The sequence below is a fragment of the Equus quagga genome, chromosome 5, assembly GCF_021613505.1.
Source record: "Equus quagga isolate Etosha38 chromosome 5, UCLA_HA_Equagga_1.0, whole genome shotgun sequence".
Taxonomy (NCBI): domain Eukaryota; kingdom Metazoa; phylum Chordata; class Mammalia; order Perissodactyla; family Equidae; genus Equus; species Equus quagga.
The window spans coordinates 59,704,157-59,724,972 of record NC_060271.1 but is presented as its reverse complement, the minus strand read 5'-3'; the positions used below and the strand labels follow the sequence as shown (position 1 = coordinate 59,724,972).

The 20,816-nt window shown below is 48.1% G+C and overlaps 1 protein-coding gene across 1 annotated transcript; it reads right to left on the bottom strand.

Annotated features, from left to right (window-relative positions):
- Positions 1 to 8,904, bottom strand: ACTR1B (actin related protein 1B). The gene is made up of 11 exons (XM_046662479.1): positions 8,725 to 8,904; positions 6,628 to 6,692; positions 5,314 to 5,389; positions 4,098 to 4,223; positions 3,637 to 3,761; positions 3,178 to 3,394; positions 2,950 to 3,042; positions 2,684 to 2,858; positions 1,572 to 1,633; positions 1,279 to 1,319; positions 1 to 1,084 (listed from the first exon to the last, which is right to left on the bottom strand). The coding sequence occupies exons 1-11, from the start codon at positions 8,770 to 8,772 to the stop codon at positions 982 to 984; spliced, it is 1,131 nt and encodes a 376-aa protein (XP_046518435.1). The 5' UTR covers positions 8,773 to 8,904; the 3' UTR covers positions 1 to 981.
- Between the last annotated feature and the right edge of the window lie 11,912 nt (positions 8,905 to 20,816).

Sequence of the window (20,816 nt, the reverse complement as noted above, 5' to 3'; positions counted from 1 at the left end):
CCTTGTCCATAATTATTACTATAATGATTTACAAAAAGTTTTTTTCAGGCAACTGTGTTAAATTATTGTACATATCTGGGTGAGGGAGGTGAGGGTCCTGGCCACAGGCTAAGTGAAGACCTCTTTTGTGGGAGAGCTGGGAGAAGGAATGTGTCCCCCTCCCAGCCTCTAGGTCTGACTCCTGATGAAGTGGCTTCTCCTTCACAAATGAAGCCATTGACCCTTTCCCATCCAGGGTACTGTGGTAAAGGAGAGGGAGCGGCAAGTCCATGAAGTGCTTTGAAGGGGAGAGCACAACAAACTGAGGCTGCCTGAACCCCGTGCATCCTCTGCCCTGGCTCCAAGGGGTCTGACCCTGGGTTAGACCCCCTCACTGGGGATGGAAGACTGCCCAGCCCTCAGTTTACACCAAGGCATCCACCCAGGAAGACAGAAGGACAGTGTGAAAGGTCAGGGATGCCTAGGTGTCACCCTCTGGGCTACCCCGTCGGGTCAGGCAGAGGAGGTGGCATAAGAGGCAATGGTGTACCAGGGGAGCTGTTGGCTGCCCCTCCTCCACCCCACGCCGCAAGGCTAGTTACACAGGCATCCAGGCACTCTGGCCCTGAGAGGGATCCTGTGGGAGGAAATGGGGGCCTTTGGGCGTCTGGCCTTCACCCTTGGAGAAGCAGCCCTGAGAGCCAGAGCAAGGAACCATAGGCCTAATGGCACTGCCAAGGGGGACCCCAGAACAACCCAAAGCTGGGCTCTTCAATTCCTATATTCTAGCTCAAGACTCCCATCCATGCAGCTAAATGTTTTCGTGTGTGTGTGAGTGTGGAGGGGAGGGCTGCAGGGAAGCACCACTGCACCACCTGCCCAGGGTTCAGGGCATGCAGGGGACCCTAAGGCCTAGCAGGTGAGCCCAAACCAGAATGGTTAAGGACTCTGGCTCCCCTCTTCTCCCATTCTCCCAAGATGCTACATGCTCCTCCTTGGGCACTAGAAGGTTTTACGATGAATAGCTCGGGAGCCATCCTCTTCATACTCCTTTTTGGATACCCACATCTTCTTAAAAGTGTCCAGGGAGGCCAGGATGGAGCCACTGTGAGGAGGGAGGGATAGCATTCTTGTGGACCTGAGGCCTGAGCCAACCGCCCTCTCTGGGCAGTCAGAGCTCCATTTCCCTTACCTGGGAGGGAAATCCACCCACCTCCACCTGTCCTGGGCCAACCCTGGGAGAAGTGTCCAGGGCAAAATGGTCTCCTCCCAGAGCCCTCCCCGTGAACCCTGCCTCACCCGATCCACGTGGAGTACAGCCGTTCCTGAGGGGCGGAGATCTAGAGGAGCAAGTGGCAATGTAACTGTCCCGTCCCCACACAGCAGCCCCTGTCCCAGCCTTGGGGGCCTTTCTGCCAGGGCCTGAGGCCAGACAGCAAGTGCATCAGCTGGGAGCAGTGGGAACAGCTGAATGGGGAGAAGCAGGCTGCGCTGTGAGTGAGAGGGCGTCTAGAGGCAGCACTTGCCCTTTCCTCCCAGGGTCAAGGTTGCCCAGCACCCCCAGGACACACAGGGACTCCTCGTAACCTCACCTTGATTTTGACATCTTTTGGGGCAAGCTTCTTCACTTCACTTAGTAATCGGTCGCCGAAACCTGTGAACACAAGCTAGCTGAACCCAGGGTCCACATCTGATCCTCTTCCCACTATTCTCCCGTATCCGACCTCAGGTGCCCCAGCTGCTACGGCCCTTCTTCAGCAATTCTCCCCGGGATTATAGGCGGGCACAAGCCACTCCAAGGGCAGAAAAGATCAGCACTGTGCCTGCAGGGCCCAGCTTCCTCGGAGGCAACGTGAGATGGAACCCAAGGCCCACAGCTCTGCCTGACCCCTACCCTCCGCCTCACCCAACACTCCAAAGGCAAACAGCAAATCCAGAGAAAATGCTTGCCATTTCACCCCACCAGATGGGCAAAGATCACACAGCGGTGGGAGGCGTGGGGGACTCACATCCCTAACTGGTAGGGTGTAAGAGGCACAACTTCTCAGGCAGGATCTACCAAATACCAAAAGCACACGCCCACCCTCTGAGTCAGCAATTCTACCCCTAGACTTATCTTTTAGGTGTATTCCCATCATGCGAAATGACAATGAATGAGGTCATCGATTGCAGCATCTTTGTGATTGGAAATGATTAAAACCGTCCCAAAGGCCATCAGCAGGGCAATGGTTAAATGACACATACATTCAGTGAAATACCACTCAGCCATATCAAAGAATTCACACTGATAGGGAAAGAGCTCCCAGATATGGGGCTAAGGGAGAAATACACGAACCTGTATAAAACACTACAATCTGTGTAAAAAAGGAAGGGGGGAAATGCACATTTGCTTATATGCACAGAGACGCTGCTGAGAACACACCAGAGACACTGATAGTCCTGTGACAACGAGGGGACCAGGTGCCTAGGATGGTGGAGAAGACTCCATCTAATACATTTTAGACCTCATGTAAATGTATCACCTATTTACAAAGTAAATAAAATTTAATTTTAAATCTCTCTTAAAAGAAAAAAATGCTCACTGACCACCAAAAAGCCAATAGAAAATGGGCCATGTCCCAGGCTGCAGGGAGTGGGGTGCAGTCTGAGGGTCCAGCTGCCCTTGGCCTCTGAAGTCTTACCACCATCTTCCAAACCACGGTACCTTTGAAAAGTGTGGAGCCACCCGAAAGCACGATGTTGGCAAACAGCGTCCGGCGAAGGTCCATGTCGGACTTGTGGATGGCGAAGGCCAGCACCTCATGGAGTCCCTCACTCTCATCCCCTATCAGGTCCGGCTGGAAGAGCAGCTCGGGGGCCCGGAATCGCGCTGGCCCCACCTTTGGAACACAAGATTGAGGCAGACAGGCCTCTTCCTCCTCCAGGTCCCAGCATCACCGCTGCCACCCAGCGCCACGCCTGGCAACTTACATCCAGGGTGCTGCCGTCCGGCAAGGTGTACTGCACCTTCTCTGTCTCCAGAGCCTCATCCTTCTGCGGGTTGATGGACAGGTAGCAGGCTCGCTGCAATGGGCAGGGACACAGCCCTCAGAAGGCTGCAACCAAGACACCCGCACCCCAGGCTCAACCTCATGCCTTGGTCCCGCCACCCCCTATCCCCAACCCACATCATCTCCACGCCTTCCTGCCCTTTGTCACCTCTTTGATGGTCCGGACAACCTCAAACTCAGCTGAGGTGTGAAAGTCAACTCCCTCTTTGCGTAGCAGTAGCCGGAGATAGCGGGAGACGTCGCGGCCGGCAATGTCCACCCGCATGATGGAGTGTGGCATGGCAAAGCCCTCGTAGATGGGGACAGCGTGAGTGACCCCGTCCCCCGAGTCTAAAACCACTCCTGTCGTGCGTCCTGTTGCGTACCTGTTACCAGGTCAGCATCCCTTCACCTCAGCCATCAAGGCACGGGGACCTCCTCACCCCTGGAAGGGACCCTGGGACATTTGCATTATCTGGTCTGAAAAAGGGACACGAGAAGTCCCTAAAGGAAAAGTCATCAGGGGGCTTTTTCTACAGACAAGTTGGACAGCTGGTCACTTCAAGCAGGAGCATGGCCATGGGGAGGATGGGGACTCAGGGGACCCCAGGGCTTAGGGACCACTCACAGGCTGAGCACGGCCTGCATGGAGATAAACAGGGCAGGCACATTGAAGGTCTCAAAAAACACCTCTGCTGCCTTCTCCCGGTTCTTGCTTGGGTTGAGCGGAGCTTCCGTTAGAAGAACAGGATGCTATGAGAGATGCCAGAGTTGTGGGAATGTGCAAAGGCAACATGCTAGGCCCTAAAAAGATCTTTTCAGAGAGCCAAAACCCCGCTGGGAGCACACATAGTTGTAGCCCGCTATCCTTCCCGAGGGCACTATCCTGTTATCTGCCAGCAGGGACTCTTCCAAAGATCCAGCTCTCTCTGGAAAACTCTGCTTGGCAGTACCCACGTGCACACAATGAAGAGGCAGCAGGCCCTAACGAAACACAGAGGAAACATGGAAGCCTGACCAGGAAGGAAGCGGAGCAGGGAGAGGATGCGGCTGGGAACTGAGAACCGGCGGGAGGGGCCGCCGCCACACCTCCTCCGAGAAGGTCTGCAGCTGATCCTTGGAGTAGACGTACTGCCAGATGCGCTCCATGTCGTTCCAGTCTCGCACCACACCGTGCTCCATGGGGTAGCGGATGGCCAGCAGACCCCGGTGCTCCTGGGGAGGAGGGGGGAAGGCCAGCTGTAGCACCAGGCCCCTCACTCAGCAACTGCTTTCTGCCTTCCTGGAAGCTGCCCCTTCATCTGCCCTGAAGAGAACCACTGCTGCTTACTGGGTGTCCCCATGCCTATGGCAGGTCCTGAACTCAGTCAGCACTAGCTCACCGGTCCAACAGCTTCTCAGGCTCTGAGCCCAGCCAGCTTCAACAGGCCAGGGACCAGAGAGGGTGGCGATGTGCTCCCTCCCATCCTACAGTCCTCCCCCTCCTCCCCTGGCCAGGCTTCCTGGGCTTCTCTATCCTCACTGCCAGCATATGCTCCCCCTTCTCTCCTCACACACTGCCCAGCTTCCATCTCCACTTCACGGTTACTGCTGTCAGCACCAGCCTCCTCGTGGCTGACCCAATACAGTCTCCTCCTGCGGTCACTTGTGCCTACCGCTCCTCCCAATTCTTCAGCCAGTGCTCAGGTCTCTCGCAGGGAGCTGCCCTTTGATGTCCCCCCATAGCATGCCCCTTCTCACCAAACGCCTGGGCCTCTCACCCATAGCTGTGGATCCCACTCACCCCATCTCCAAGGAGCCCCATGCCTGCACCTCCAGCTCAGGCCTGCCAGACCCCAGCACCCCACACTGTGTTCCCCAGGTGCCTAAACTGCACTTGTATGTTATTTCCTGGCCTCCCAACATTTGCTCCTCCTCTGAGGGCCTCATCTGGCCATGCAGCCCCCTGGCAAGTCACCCCAGCTAGAACACAAGAGGTGGCCCCCACAGCTCTCATTTGGATCAGTCATCAAATCCAGGTGATTCAGACTCGTAAGTCACTTTTTAATCAGTTCTTTCCCTGTAGCTTCCAAGTAGCTTCTAAAAGATAGGGCATGAAGTGGTCTGTTTCCATCCAGGAACCACGGCTCCATCTCACAGAGCCAAGGTTCCACGGCACAGTACTTCAGAGCTGGAGCCTAGAGAGCCCAGGAGGGCACCCAGCAGACGGCCCCAGAGAACAGCGGTACTGCTCTGACCACCAGCCAATGCTCCCGGGACTATGAGGACCCCAAACCCAGGCAAAGGTAGGCTCCACAGGTATTACCTCTGCTTTTGGTCCGATGAAGAGGTCCCCCTCCAGGGCTCCAGCCATCACCCGCATGTGCTTAGGGCGCCCGACACTGTGAGGACAGGTAAAGTCAGCGAGGTGGGCAGGGGGCATGGCTGAGCCCAGTCGAGGAAAACTGAAGTCCAACCCCAGTGGTCAGGAGGGTAACTGGACTCCAAAGCATCGGGATGTGGCCACGGAGCAAAGGTCAGAACCCAGGCCTATGGGACATGGGACCACAGAGCGGGCCTTGGCGGGACGGAAAGCTCAGGGTCAGAAGAAAAGGTGTCCCTTCCATTCCCTACCCTCCCTCCCAGAGAGGGCAGAGGGCTCTGGAATGTTACCCCTCACGGCCCAGCCCTGGCAGTCAGCTTCTGCAGCCACAATGACTCAGCCCACACTCTCGATTTCAGGAGGGCAGGGCTGCCGCCACCGCCTGCAGACCAAGGGAGGATGGCCCCAGGAAGTCAGGTCGTGGATCCCTTGTGCACCCCTGTCATTCCTGCGTCTTCCCACTGCCAGGGCTTCCAGAATAGAGACTCACTTCTTGGAAGACTGGCCGAGCTACTATTCCAAAATTTGACCCAAGTTCCCTGCACATCAACAGGAACTTTTAATTACACCCAAGTGGAGCTCAGAAGAAAGCTGAAGCCCTACTGGATGCTCCATGCTGGTTCTGTCCCCAGACCAGGCCTGAGGTTCTTGGTATAGCCAGCCACTTCAGGGGCCTTAGGACGCCCCACCCCAGCTGAGGCCAGTAACTCCAAAGCTTCCAGATTTGGGAAGTGGCACTGCCAAGGGAAAGCTTCCCAATGGGCTTGAGTGGCCGAAGGAGCCCTCCAGCTTTCTCCGGGTTTGCCCCTCCCTCTTACTCCTGCCACCACTGGCACCATTCAGGGAAAGTCACCCCTGACTGAAACAAAATATTTTCTAGAGTCTGAAAAGACAAGCCCTGAAGAAAACCTTTCCTGGAGGAAGCAGTGGCTGTGCATTAACTCCCTACTCTTTCTCCTTCTCTCGGAGATGTCTCCCTTTTATCCTTGCTGCTACTACCACGCCCTGTCCCCAGGGGCATGCTGGAAGCTTCTCCTTCTCCCTGACTCAAGGAGGGACCAAAATCAGAGCCTCCAAAGAGGAAGCGGAGGCCTTGTCTTATCCTTCCTGAGCCCTCGGCAGCTTCAGCCTCACAAATCTGGTGTTTTGCCTTACAGGTGGGGACCAGAGTTGTCCTCAAAGGGAACTGTGACACAAGGCCAATGTTCTCCCAGGAAGCAACGAAAGAGTCAGGACCACAGCCTGAGCAACACTTACTAGTTTGGGAAACAGTATTTGGGAATCTGGTCTCCTGCAAAGCCAGCCTTGATCACCCCCGAGCCCTGCAAGGAAACACAATGTTCAGCTCCCAACACTCCCCTCCAGATGAAAGAGTGCCCTGCAGCAGAGGGCTGGCTGCCCGACCACGCAGCCCCACCACCCCCACCACGCAGCCTGAGGTCCTGCTAAGTGGGCAAGATCACCTACAGGTACATCAGTGGCTCAAAACTGGAGGCGATTCCCTCCCACTCCCCCAAATTTGACAATGTCTGGAGACTGAGGAGGGGAGTGGGAAAACGGATGCTACTGGCATTTGTGGGTAGAGGCTAGGGATGTTGCTAAACATCCTGCCAGGCACAGGCCAGCCCCTCACAACCAAGAACTACCCAGCCCAGAATGGTACTGGTGTGGAGACGGAGAAACCATGAAGTACATCCTCCTCTGCACACTCCAGGGTCAGCTCCAGGCAGGAGAAATCGGCCGCACAAGCTACTCCCAAAAGCCAGCTAGAAGGGAGCCCTAAGCATAGCCGCCTTTCAACAGCTCCTGCCTCCCTCCCAAGCAGACATGGACTACATACAGGACACGCGGGGAAGATCTCTGGGTGCATGGGCCAGCTGGCACTTCTCCTCACGTGGCTTCCCCAAAGACTACAGGCCAAGGAGAACTTGGTCCTCCACTGCTCCAGCCTGGAAGCTGGACTCAGGATCTTAAAGGGAACCTGGCATCTAGAAACCTCCCACCCAAGGAAGGAATCAGTGTCTCAACTCCTCCTCCCACAGACCTTCATCACAACCCTTCCAGTCTGCAGTGCAGAAATAAACACCTCCCAGTTATACAGGAGGGCCTGGAAGCCCAGAGGGACCAAGCAGGTTGCCCTCTGAACTCATAAACTTGTTGATTACCGTAAGCGAATTATTTGCTCAGCAGGAAAGGAAGTGGCCTGGTCCTTCCTGCAGCTGCTGGAGAGCATCCCAAGCCCAGTTTCAGCCTTCTTATTAAACATTCCCTGCTGTAACTCAGGGAGCCCACATGGGCACTCCAAAAGACAGCCATGCAGGGATTACATGGGGGTCATGTGGGAGGGAGATGGATCCCAGAAACAGAAGTGAGTCATTATCAAAAACTCCAAGGCTCACACATCAGAGGCAAACACCCAGCCAGGGGCAGACTTAGATCCCTACCCTTCATTTTCTTCTCAAGGACCAGAAATTTCTGAGAGCAGAAATCCTTGAAGAGCAGCTGAAAGCATGCTGAGCCCAGAGCCGAAGGACAAAGCCACAAGGAAGCCAGACAACTTCCCTCTGGTTTCCAAACAACTATCCCAAACTGCTTATGGATCCTGGGAACCAAGCAGTCCTGAACTCTCTCCACTGCCCTGCCGGCTGTGGAATTTCTGCTCGGCACAGGAAGCACTTAAGGAAAGGGTCAAAGGAGCCAAGTGGCCCACCAGGTGGTGGTGGATATGTGGTTGACAGAGCTCAACCTGCATTTTCCCCCAGTCCTAGGAAAAAAATGCAGTAGGGCCTGTATACTCTGGAGGTCCTGCCGAGGGCGCAGCCCCTTGGGAAGCACTGTTGTACAAATCACTAGGCCAACCCTCTTCAAAGGATAAGGCCAGCAGTGTGCAAAAGGGCAAGCGCCATCCCTCCTCCACTAGGAGGGGCAGCCAGAGCCCGAGGCCGCGGAGGGGAAAAAGGGGCTGGGGTGGAAACCTGTCCATGGCTTCCCTCTTAACCCAGAAGGGTCCGGGATGCGTCCCCGGGCCTGACACACAGCTGCACCCGCTGGGACGCCCGGTTGTACTCCAGCTCTCCCGATGCTGACCAAGGGCCGCCAGACGGATGGGATCCCTGCCTCTCCCTTTCCTCCCCGCCCGCCTCGGGGAAGGCTCAGGCAGTGGCTCCACGGCGCCGGCGAGGGGCTGGCCCCAAGGCCCGGGCTATAGGGCCGGGTGGCACGCGGGCCCTCGGCGGGGTTGGCGGGCGGGCAGTGAGCGGAGGGCCAGCGAGACGGGCGGGGGTCCCTCGAGGCGCCGCCGCGTGTGTCCCCAGGGACGAGGAGCCCGCCCAACCCCCGGCTGCCGGGCCTCACGTTGTCGACGACCACGGGCTGGTTGGCGATGATGTCGTAGGACTCCATGGCCGGGCCGGGCCGGCCCTGCCCAGCAGGGGGGCTGCAGGAGGGACCGGCGGGAGAGCGGGCGGGCGGAGGGGCACAGGGGCGGCTCCCGGCGCGATGCCGCGCCCCTCCCACCCCCAACGCGCAGCCTACGCAAGCCCGGCGGGGCTGTCTAGAGGGCGGGCCCCTGGCCAATCACCGCTCCCACCTGGGCAGATTGACGGCCGGCGCCCCCGGGCAGGATGCGGGCAAAGGGGCGGGGCCTCAGGGTTCAGGCAAGCCAATTGAGGCCGCCCGGAAGAACTGCTGCGCGGCTTCCAAGGTAGGCTGCGCCGTGTGCGTGTGGGGCGCAGGGGTGGCGGGCGGATGATGTCTCTGCTGTTAAAGGGGACGCGGTCAGAGTCAGGTGGCTTGCGGATTCGCCTGTGCTGAAGATGGCTTTCCCGAGCCCTGGGACCTCCGACCACGCTCCTCTATGAGCGCGCAGTCCCCGAGGAGGCCGGTGCAGGGTATTTCACCCAAAACACTTCCTCACTGAACACTGAGGATTTTTCCTTGTAAAAATCAGTTTCGTGGTAACTTGGTAGCTGGCCTTAATGGAGCACCTGCTGTGTGCTTGCGGAGCACTTCTACCCACTTTACATAGACTATGTTAAATCCTTGCAAATACTCTACTGGGTAGTTGTGTTATGATTCCCGTTTTACAGATGTGGGAATTGAGGGGTTACTTATGTAACTTGCCCAAAATTATCCAGCCGGCAACAGTTGGGACTAGCATGCGAGCAGCCTCCAGCGCGCTGGGGTCAACTGCTGCAACGGTTCAAGATCCCGAGTCCGAAGTTCATTCACCACACAGCCATAGTTACTTGCCTCTATATATACCTTTCCCACTAGATTGTGAGATTAAATTTCGTAAAACTGAAGCACAACATCATACAGAAAAGTACAGAAATCATAAGTGTACTCTGCAGTTGTTACAATGTGGACGCTCTTGTACAACCATCACTGAGTTTAAGAAACAGAGCATGCTCAGCATCCCAGAAGCGCCCCCATCACTCTCAGTCACTGCCCTGTTCCTTCTCTGAAGTGACCACTACCCTGAATTCTAACACTACGGGTTAGTTTTGCCTATTTCAGAACTTTACGCAAGTGGAATCATAGGTGTGTATTCATTTGGATCTGGTGTCTATGCATTCGTAAAATGGGTCAGTGTGCAACCGTTAAGGATAACGAGGGAGTTCTATATAATCTGATATGAAACACAGCAGGACATACCGCTCAATCAAAGCGGAGAAGCCAGGCCCCGTGTCCAGCATGTTATATGTATGAATGTCTCTGAAGAGTGTATGAGGCACCTTCAGCACTCTGTAATATGGGAAAAGGACCGTTGGTAAATGTGCGTGAATGAAGGGAGAATTCTTTTTATAGAATAAACTTTTGTATTGTTTTTAACATGTTCATGTATATTACTTTTTTTTTCATTTTTTTAATAAAGATTTTATTTTTCCTTTTTTCTCCCCAAAGCCCCCCGGTACATAGTTGTATATTCTTCGTTGTGGGTCCTTCTAGTTGTGGCATGTGGGATGCTGCCTCAGCGTGGTTTGATGAGCAGTGCCATGTCCGCGCCCAGGATTCAAACCAACAAAACAATGGGCCGCCTGCAGTGGAGCACGCGGACTTAACCACTCGGCCATGGGGCCAGCCCCTTTGTCTCATTTTTTTAATTCTAAAAAATACATAACATAAAATTTACCATCTGAACCATTTTTATTTGTTTATTTTTATTTATTTTATTGCAGTTACATTGGTTTATAACATTATTTCACATTTTTGTTTTTTAAAATTGAGATATAATTGACATATAACATTATATTAGTTTCAATTGTACAATGTAATGATTTGATATTTGTATATATTGTGAAATGATCACCACAATAAGTCTAGGTAACATCCATCACCATACATAATTACAAATTCTTTTTCTTGTGATGAGAACTTTTATGATTTACTATCTTCGCAACTTTCAAATATGCGATACAGTGTTATTAAGTATAGTCACCATGCTGTATATTACATCCCATGACTTACTATTTTAAAACTGGAAATTTGCATCTTTTGATCCCCTTCACTCCCCAACTTCTCCACAACTACCAAACTGTTCTCTTATCTGTGAGTTCAGGGTTTTGTTTTGTCTTTGTTTTTTTAGATTCCACATAAAAGTGAAATTATATGGCGGTACCTGTCTTTCTCTGTCTATGCTATTTCACCCAGCACAATGCCCTCAGGGTCCATCCATGTTGTCACAAATGGCAAGATTTCCTTCTTTGATGGCGAAATAATATTCCATTATATTTACCACATTTTCTTTATTCATTCAACCATCAGTGGACACTTAGGCGCTTTCCATGTCTTAGCTATCGTCAATAATGCTGCAATGAACATGGGGGTACAGATACCTTTTTGAGTTAGTGTTTTTGTTTTCTTTGGATAAATATCAGAAGTGGGATTGCTGCATCATATGATAGTTCTATTTTTAGTTTTTTGAGGAATCTGCATACTGTTTTCCATAGTGGTTGCACCAGTTTGCATTCCCATCAGCAGTATATGAGGGTTCCCTTTTCTCCACACCCTCTCCAACATTTACTGTTTTTAGTCTTAGTTATTATAGCCATCTTAACAGGGTTAAGGTGGTATCTTAGTGTAGTTTTGATTTGCATTTCCCTGATGATTAGTGATGTTGAACATCTTTTCATGTGCCTACTGGCCATCTGTATATCTTCTTTGGAAAAATGTCTGTTTATATCTCCTGCCCATTTTTTGATCAGGCTGTTTGTTTTTTTGTTGTTCAGTTGTGTGAGTTCCTCATACATTATGGAGATTAACTCCTTATCAGATATATAATTTATAAATATTTTCTCCCAATAGATGAGATCTGAGGTCCCCTACTATTATTGTTTTGCTGTTAATTTCTCCCTTTAAGTCTGTTTTAGTTGCTTTATATACTTTGGTGCTCCTGTGTTAGGTGCATATATATTCCTAAGTGTTATGTCCTCTTAGTGGAAAGTCCCTTTTGTCATTATATACTGCCCCTCTTTATCTCTGATTGTCTTTTTTATCTTGAAGTCTGCTTTGTCTGATGTACATATGGCAACACCTGCTTTCTTTTGCTTGCATTTGCTTCAGTATTGTCTTCTATCCCTTCACTCTGAGCCTATGTTTGTCTTTAGAGCTGAGATGTGTTTCCTGGAGGCAGTGTATTGTTGGGTCTTGTTTTTTAATCCATTCAGCCACTCTGTGTCTTTTGATTGAATTCTCCAGTCCCTTTACATTGAGTCATTATTGATAAATGAGGGCTTAATACTTCCATTTTATCTCTTGTATTCCAGTTGTTCTATATTTCCATTGTTTCCCTTCCCTTGTATTTCTGACTGCCATTTCAGTTTCGTAGTTTTCTGTGATGGTTTTCTCAGTTTTTTCTTTATTTACAAATTGTGGCTCTGCTCTGATTTTTTGTTTAGTAATTACCATGAGGTTTGCATAAAAGATCTCATAGATGAGATAGTCCACTTTCTGATGGCTTCTTATTTCCATTAGCCTAAGCAGGCTCCATCCCATACTTCTTCCCCTTCTGAGTTACTGTTGTCTCAGATTATTCTGTTTTGTGTTATGAGTTTGTGACTAAATTGAAGTGTTTGTAGTTATTTTTGATGCTTTCCTTCTCTTTGCCTTTTATGTTATAATTATGTGTTTGCTAACTTGTTTTGATAGAGAGCTGCAGTTTTCTGATTTTGTCTGTCTATTTATCTTCTTGCTCAAAGCTTTGTAGACCATTGTCTTTTTGTTTTAGGTATGAGGGCTTCCTTCATCATTTCTGGTGGGGGAGGGGTCCTGTGGTGATGAACTCCCTCAGCATTTGTATACCTGGAAAAGCTTTTATTTCTCCATTGTATCTGAAGGATAGTTTCACTGCATAGAGTATTCTTGGCTGAAAGTTTTTGTCCTTCAGTATTTTGAATATATCATTCCATTCTCTCCTAGCCTGTAAGGTTTCTGCTGAGAAATCCACTGAAAACCTGATAGGGGTTCCTTTGTAGATTGTTTTCTTCTGTCTTGCTGTCCTTAGTATTTTTTCGTTGTTGTTAACTTTTGCCTATTTTACTATTATATGCCTTGGACAAGGTTTTTTTGCATTGAGGTAATTAGGAGTCTATCGTCTTCAAGTATTTGTAAGTCCAGTTCTTTCCCCAGGTTTGGGAAGTTCTCAGCTATTATTTCTTTGAACAAGCTCTCTGCTCCTTTCTCCCTCTCGAATACCTATAATACTTATGTTGCTTTTCCTAAGTCAGTCGGATATTTCTTGAAGAACTCCTTCATTTTTAAAAAATCTTGGTTCTCTCTCCTCCTCTACCTGAAGCATTTCTATCTTTCTATCCTCTATATCACTAATTCTGTCCTCCATAACATCAACTCTATTTTTTTAGGATTCTAGGTTATTTTTTCTCATTGATTGTGTTCTTCATCTCCAGAATTTCTGTTTGGTTTTTTTTTTAGAGTTTTAATCTCTTTGGTGAAGTATTCCCTCTGCTCATTAATTTTATTCCTGAGCTCATTGAACTGTGTTTCTGAGTTTTCTCGTAACTCGCTGAGTTTCTCTATGACAGCTATTTTGAATTCTCTGTCATTTAGAATGTAAATTTCTGTGACTTCAGGATTGGTTTCTTGAGACTTGTAATTTTCTTCCTGCTCTGTATTGTTACTGTAGTTTTTCACGCTGGTTGATGAACTAATCCTTTGCTGGCGCATCTGTGGTAGTATCAGGTTGCAGATTCCACCTGCTACAGCTTGGGGGAAGCAGGAATTGTGTTTCTGACCCCACCCTGTCTGCTGGAAGTTGTGTGGGTATGGTGGGTGCTCCTGTAGGCTTGGATAGCATTTGCGCATGCACCAGATTGCCTCCACCTCCGCTTACGTTGCGCTGGCTCCTGTACTTGGTAGACAGGGCTTCTTTGCAGGGTCTGAGCTGGGGCCACTTGTTAGGGCTGCTGTGGCATGCTGGGAGCTCCTGCTGGCTGGGAAAGCATTCATACGTGTGCACGGGACCACCACCACCTCTTCTTACAGTCACACTGAGGTACATTCCCCCTGGTGGGGTCATGGCAGCACAGTGGGCACTCCTGCCAGCAGGGAAAGCATTTGCACATGTGTGCAGGGCTGCTGTCACCTCTTCTTACATTTGTGCCAAGGTGCATTCCCACTGGCAGGGCCATGGTGCCATGGTGGACACTCCTGTTGGCCAGGATAGTGTTCACCCACAGTCTGGGCTGTGTCTGCCTCCTCTGGGAGTAGTGTTGGTCACTGTGTGAAGACCTGTGACCTGGCTTACTGCTGCCTGGAAGGGGTAAGGGGTGCTTACCTATCACCGCTGCTTCCTGGAGACCCGGGCCACCCACTTTCAGATGTATAGCTGTGTGGGTCTCTCACGAGTCCTGTTGTGCTGGGTGGGTATCTTCCATTAGTCAATGAATGTCTGCTTACTTGTAATTCAGAGGAGGAGAGATAAAGGGAACAGCTCACTCTGCCATGTTGCTGATGTCACTCCTCTGTTTTGCCCATTTTTTAATTGGGTTGTTTGTTTTCTTGTTGAGTTTTAAGAATTCTTTGTATATTTTAGATACAAATCCTTTATTACATATATATTTTGCAAATATTTTCTCCCAGTCTCTGGCTTGTCTTTTCATTCTCTTAATACAATTACTTTTTAAAATATTGACCTTGTATCCTACAGCCTTGCTAAACTCATTTATTTGTTCTTAGGATTTCTTAGAATTTTCTACACAGATAATCAAGTCGACTGAGCATAAAGACAGTTTGACTTCTTCCTCTCTAATCTGTATGTGTTTTACTTCTTTTTATTGCCTTATTGCATGGGTAAATCCTTTAGACCAGTGGTGAATGACAGTTGTGAGAGTGGTCATCCTTGCTCTGATCCTGAGATTAGGGAGAAAGCATTCAAACTTTTACCATTATATAATGATGTTACTTTAGGTTTTTTATAAATGCCCTTTATCAAATTTAGAAAGTTCACTTTATTTTCTAGTCAATGGGAGTTTTATTCTGAATGGTTGTTAGGTTGTGTCAAGTGCTTTTTCTGCATCTATTGTGAGAATCACATGAGTTTTCTATTAATATTGTAAGTTACATGGATTTATTTTTGAATGTTCAACCAGCCTTGCATTCCTAGGATAAACCCTGCTTGGTTATGATATATTTTCCTTTCAAAAATATGTTGGATGACATTTGCTAAAATTTTATTAAGAATTTTTGCATCTATGTTTATGAAAGATATTGGCTTATAGTTTTCTTTTCTTGTGATATCTTTGTCTGGTTTGGTATCAGGATAATGCTGGTCTCATAGAATGAGTTGGGAAGTAGCCCCTCAATTTCAGTTTTTCAGAAGAGTTTGCGTAGAACTGGTGATATTCCTTAAATATTGATAGAGTTAACTAGTGAAGCCATCTGGGCTTTGAGTTTTCTTTCTGGGAAGGTTTTTACCCACAAATTCAATTTCTTTAATATAGAGCTTTATTCTTTTTCTTTTCTTTTTTTTATTAAACATTCTCTTTATTTTTTTTAAAGATTTTTTTTTTCCTTTTTCTCCCCAAAGCCCCCTGGTACATAGTTGTATATATTTTAGTTGTGGGTCCTTCTAGTTGTGGCATGTGGGACGCTGCCTCAGCGTGGTTTGATGAGCAGTGCCATGTCCGTGCCCAGGATTCAAACCAACGAAACACTGGGCCGCCTGCAGCGGAGCACGCAAACTTAACCACTTGGCCACGGGACCAGCCCTGAGCTTTTTTCTTTTTTAAAAAGAAAAGCAATTTATCTTCTACAGAGCTGTTCAGGTTATTTGTTTCTTCTTGAGTAAGAATGTCAATTTGTGTCTTTCAAGGAATCTGTCTATTTTATCTAGCTTGTCAAATCTATTGGCAAAAAGTTGTTCATAATATACCTTTATTTTTCTTTTAATGTCTGTAGTATCTGTAGTGTCTACTCTCTCATTCCTGATATTGGTAATGTGTCTTATATCTTTTTCCCTGATCAGTATAGCTAGAGGTTTATATATTTTATTGATTTTCTCAAAGAACCAGCTTTTGGTTTCATTGATGTTTTTCAATGGTTTTTACATTTCTATTTGTAATAACAACAAACAAAGAAGATTTTGCAGCAGAGACATAGATGACTTGCAAAGCCTAAAATACTTTCTGTCTGGCTCTTTACAGAAGAAGTTTATTGACTCCTGCTCTAGACCTGAATGACTACATAAATATAGATGTTTTTCTTTCATCCCTAGATACTCAACGAATCTGCCTGGAGATAAGAGAACTCAAGCAAAGAAAGTCTGATGATCCCTCAAAGGTAATTGGTAGATTACACAGGAGCCCTACTGTGCACTCAGGTTGCAAAGCAGCTCATATTCTCTTCCTCTGGTGATGTGAGGAGATAGAAGGGAAAGGAAGAGCTAAGAGGGAGAGGAGGTGCTGGAGATTTTGGTAATGGGACTCGTTTGGGTTCAATAGAATGTTAAGGGGACTTTGTTGGCCTCTTATGTCATCAGCAGTAAAATGAAGGTGATGCTGGTCTGGTCTCCACTGGGGCAGTGGAGGCAGGCAAGGTGTGTGAAAATTGAACTGAGAGGATTGGATGTGTGGTGGGAGAGAAAGAGAAGCTTCTGGAACAAACACTGGATTTTGGCTTGAGCAAATGGAAGGATTGATTTTTTGTTGAGATAAGGAAGATGCGGGAAAGTAGCAGGAGTGGGCAGTGGGGATCGAAAGTTAGGTGGTCGTGGGACCAGCCTGGTGGCATAGTAGTTACATTTGCGTGCTCCACTTCAGTGGCCCGAGGTTCATGGGTTCGGATCCTGAGTGTGGACCTACACACCACTCATTAAGCCATCCTGTGGTGGCATCCCACTTACAAAATAGAGGAAGATTGGCCCAGATGTTACCTCAGTGACAATCTTCCTCAAGCAAAAAGAGGAAGATTTGCAACAGATGTTAGCTCAGAGCCAATCTTCCTCACCAAAAAAAAAAAAAAAGTTAGGTGGTTGTGCATCTTGAGTTTGCAGTTAGTCTATTTCCCATTTCTTTAGTTTCTACTTAACCCTCAGTGAAATCTCCCAGGGAAAAGTCCCCTAAAGGATTCCATCTCCACCCCATGCCCAGCCCACACTCAGCCTCTTCTAGGGTCTTTCTTGATTGAAGCCTCACCAATCTCCTTGCCCAGGTCTAGGGGTTAATGTTGATCCACTAGGACACATTTGCAGCATTTCCACACACACAGTGGGTTTTCTCTTTCTGGAGGAGATTTTAGACCTTTTCAGGCCACTGCGTTCCCTCTCGGCAGAGGCAAGTAGCAGAAGCCAGAGAGTTAGTGCCTGGGGTTAGGGTTTATTTTTCTATTTACTGGTAATTTGAAATTGGATATTTTCTTTCTTCTGCTTATGCTGAGGGTGTGAGTTTTGTGTTGTTTTATATGTTCTTTTTGTTCTGTTTTTTTTAAGATATTTCAGAGAAATAAGATTTTTGCTGCTGCCATTACCTAATGTTATGGTTTGACTTGTGTCCCCACCCCTTGAATTTATTTGTTGATGTCCTAACCCCAAGTGCCTCAGAATGTGGCTTTATTTTGAGTGTCTGTCTTTACGGAGGTCATCAAGTTAAAATGAGGTCATTAGGGTGGGCCCTTATGACTAGTATCCTTATAAGAAGAGAAACTTTGGATGCAGATGCACGTGGAGGGAAGACGACGTGAAGGTTCAAGGAGTAGATGGCCACTGACAAGCCAAGGAGAGAGGCCTCAGCTCTGCTGACCTTGATCTTGTACTTCTAGCCTCCAGAACTGTGAGACAACAGATTTCGGTTGTTTAAGCCCTGCATGTTGTGGTACTTGGTTATGGCAGCCGCAACAAACTAATATGCCGGAGCTACTCAGATTTATAACTGTATAACTTTTTGCGTTCTTTTTGTCTCCCAAAGATCTCTTCCATCCCCTGCCTGCATACTGTGTGTGAACACAAGGACTAAAGGGCAGGGCCGGCTACCTGATTTGTGGGATCCAATACAAAGTGAAAATGCAGGAAGAAAAGTGCAGTTAAAGGTGCTGACATATAAAGATATTTCCTTTGAAAATAGTTTAATACTTACAAAATGTCACAGGGGAAATCGTGACGCACGAGTGACAACGTCAACTCACTTCTGTTTATAATATTTTTGGTGTTATACTTTTATGTAATACGATAAAAAACAATACTTAATGTGATATCTTGATTTATTATAAGGTTTTTCTGGCTGCTCCAGCTATTCCAGTTTGCTTATGCTGGTTTAGTTGTTTCTGTCACTTGTACCTTAGGAGTCCTGGTTAGCAGCCTCCTGCCTGCAGGCTGCAGTGCACGCGGTATGGCGGACAGCTCTGTAGAGCCGAAGGGAGTGAGCGTGGAGGCAATTACCTCAGGGCTGCCAGTGTCCCCCTCCCGTGTCCCTGTCCACAGACACTGGGCCCTCCCCACTTCCCACTGTAGAACTGCGCCCCACCTTGCTTCTGGGAGTGACTTCACAGACAGTCGTGTTCCGCAGTAGCCTGGAGTCCAAGGCTGTGTCTGAGGACTTCAGGAAACTTCTTCTCTCTCATGGCGTACAGACTATGGCACAGGAGAGAGGAGCAGACACCCTCTTCTTTGTTCTTTTCCTGAGCTGTTGGCAAGGCGCTGAGCCCCGCCCTTTCCACCTGATCAAAGGTACTGTCCCACGTACGTTGATGGAGAAGGGTGAGACTCACGTGAGCCTGGCTCAGGCGGGTGGTGGTGCTGTCCTCCACGGATCCCAGAGCGGTCAGCACGGGGCCTGGCCCACCCCATCTGCTTTCCCTCCCTGAATCTACCGTAGCGAGCTCTTGCTCAGAAGGGAGTAACTTTTACCTTTTTCCTAACTTGGAAGCTTTCTCAAAATCCAGAACTCCACAGGAGTGTGGCATACATGTACATTTGAACTTTTCATTATAAAAATTTTCAAACACACACAAAGTAGAAAAAATTAGTATAATGAACATCCATGTGGTAATCATACCAATCTTGTTTCATCTATCCCCTCATATATATAAACACATGATATTTTAAATAATAGCTTGAGATGTAATTCATGTAACATAAAATTTACCCTTTTAAAGTATATAATTCAGTGGTTCTTAGTGTATTTATGGAATTGTGAATAACCACTATCTAATTTTAGAACATTTTCATCACCCCTAAAAGTAATGTGACCCTCACTAGCTGTCACTCATAATTCCCCCTTTCTCACAGCCCCTGGCAACCATTAATCTACTATCTGCTCTATAGATTTGTCTATTCTGGATATTTCACATATGGAATCATACGATACATGGTCTTTTGTGGCTGGATTCTTTCATTTAATGTTTTTAAGTTTCATCCACATTGTAGCATGCATCCGTACTTCATACATTTTTATGGCTGAATAATATTCTGTTGTACGGCTGTATCACATTTTATTAATCCATGCATCAGTTGATGGATATTTGGGTTCCACATTTTGGATATCTGAATACCCACGTTATAGATGTTTTAGGAACGTAGCTTTTTCAAAGTGCACTTTAGATTTCCATGCTCTCTATTTAGGGTCTTAGGGCATTTGCAACCATATTTGCTATTTACTAAACTAACTGACTGACCATATTCTGGGAAATTCTCTCACTGTAAAGATATTGGGTCTGTGGAGAAAAGCAAAAGCAGCAGACACAATCCTTGTGATGTAGAAAGCTACAATATTGTTCTCCAAAAACTAACTAGACATAGATCCAAAAACAGTGTCATGCGTCATGAAAGTACATTATGCAAACTGTCAGTCAGGGGCGACAGCAGGAAAAGGGGAGACGGTAACTACTCTTGTCAGGGCTCTTTAAAAACCAGAGGGTTTTTGTGAACAAATGTTTCGCTGCATGGCCTTACACTTCCTTTGTATTGATTCTTAGTGATTCACTGATATCTCAGCAAGAAAGAACTTTTTGTTTCTTTCATTTGCCAAAAGCCATTATATCTGGAAGGAATGTCCGTGCACCATTAATGACCTGATTACCAATCTTCCTGTAGAGTTGAAAGCCACCATGGGCACAAATTACTCAATGGCCGTGCAGATTGTCTGTCAGGAAGCTAGGTGAAAATCTGCATTGCCACTGGTTTTGAGTTAAAAGTTCAGATTCCGCAGACACTTCATGAATGCTCTGTGGCGCTCAGAATAGGTGGGTGCTGTGGCCCTGACAACCCCTTCATTAGGGGAAAGGTTTCTCCTCCTTGGTGGTTTTCTCCCTCCCCTCAGGCTGGAACAAAGGGCTGGCCTTGACCTTGAATGAAGAAAATGTGCCCAGACAGAGACAGCACAACCTCCTTAAAGAAAAGCCTGAAAATACAGCTCAGAATCTCCACAGGTTGCTACAATCTTTTAGCACAATTAATCCGTATCCACGCTATAGCCATGTGAGCATCAGCAGGTCTTGAAATCAGTCCGTGACGTCCGAGGGCAGATGGTTGACGCAGTCCGTTTCCATTTGCACCTTCATTTTCATTCGTCAATGACAGCATCAGGAGTTCCTCGTGCTCTTCCAACAGGTCAAGTCGGGGCGGCTGCAGGCCCTCCGAGCCCCTCCCTGACACAGACCATAGTGTGGATTAGTGCAGAGTGAGGTGTTGTTCCTTCCCCTCCAAAACGAGAAAGCTTCACATTTCCAGAACGGCCAAAGTCACTGCTCGTTGGCATCATTTCCTATGGAAGGGAAAGTTTTCCTTGAAAAGACCCTGAGATGTGTGTCCATCCGTCTTTGTTCCCCCCAAAACTGGGCACTGAGCATAACCATGCTTGGAACTAGCGTCATGTATTGCAGAGTTCAAATTTTATCTCCCCCATCCTCACAGGCCTCCTGTCATTGGCACCTTCTCGTCAGTCTTCAGATGAGAATACCAAATCCTGCAGAACTTTACTGCCCAAGATCTCAAGGCA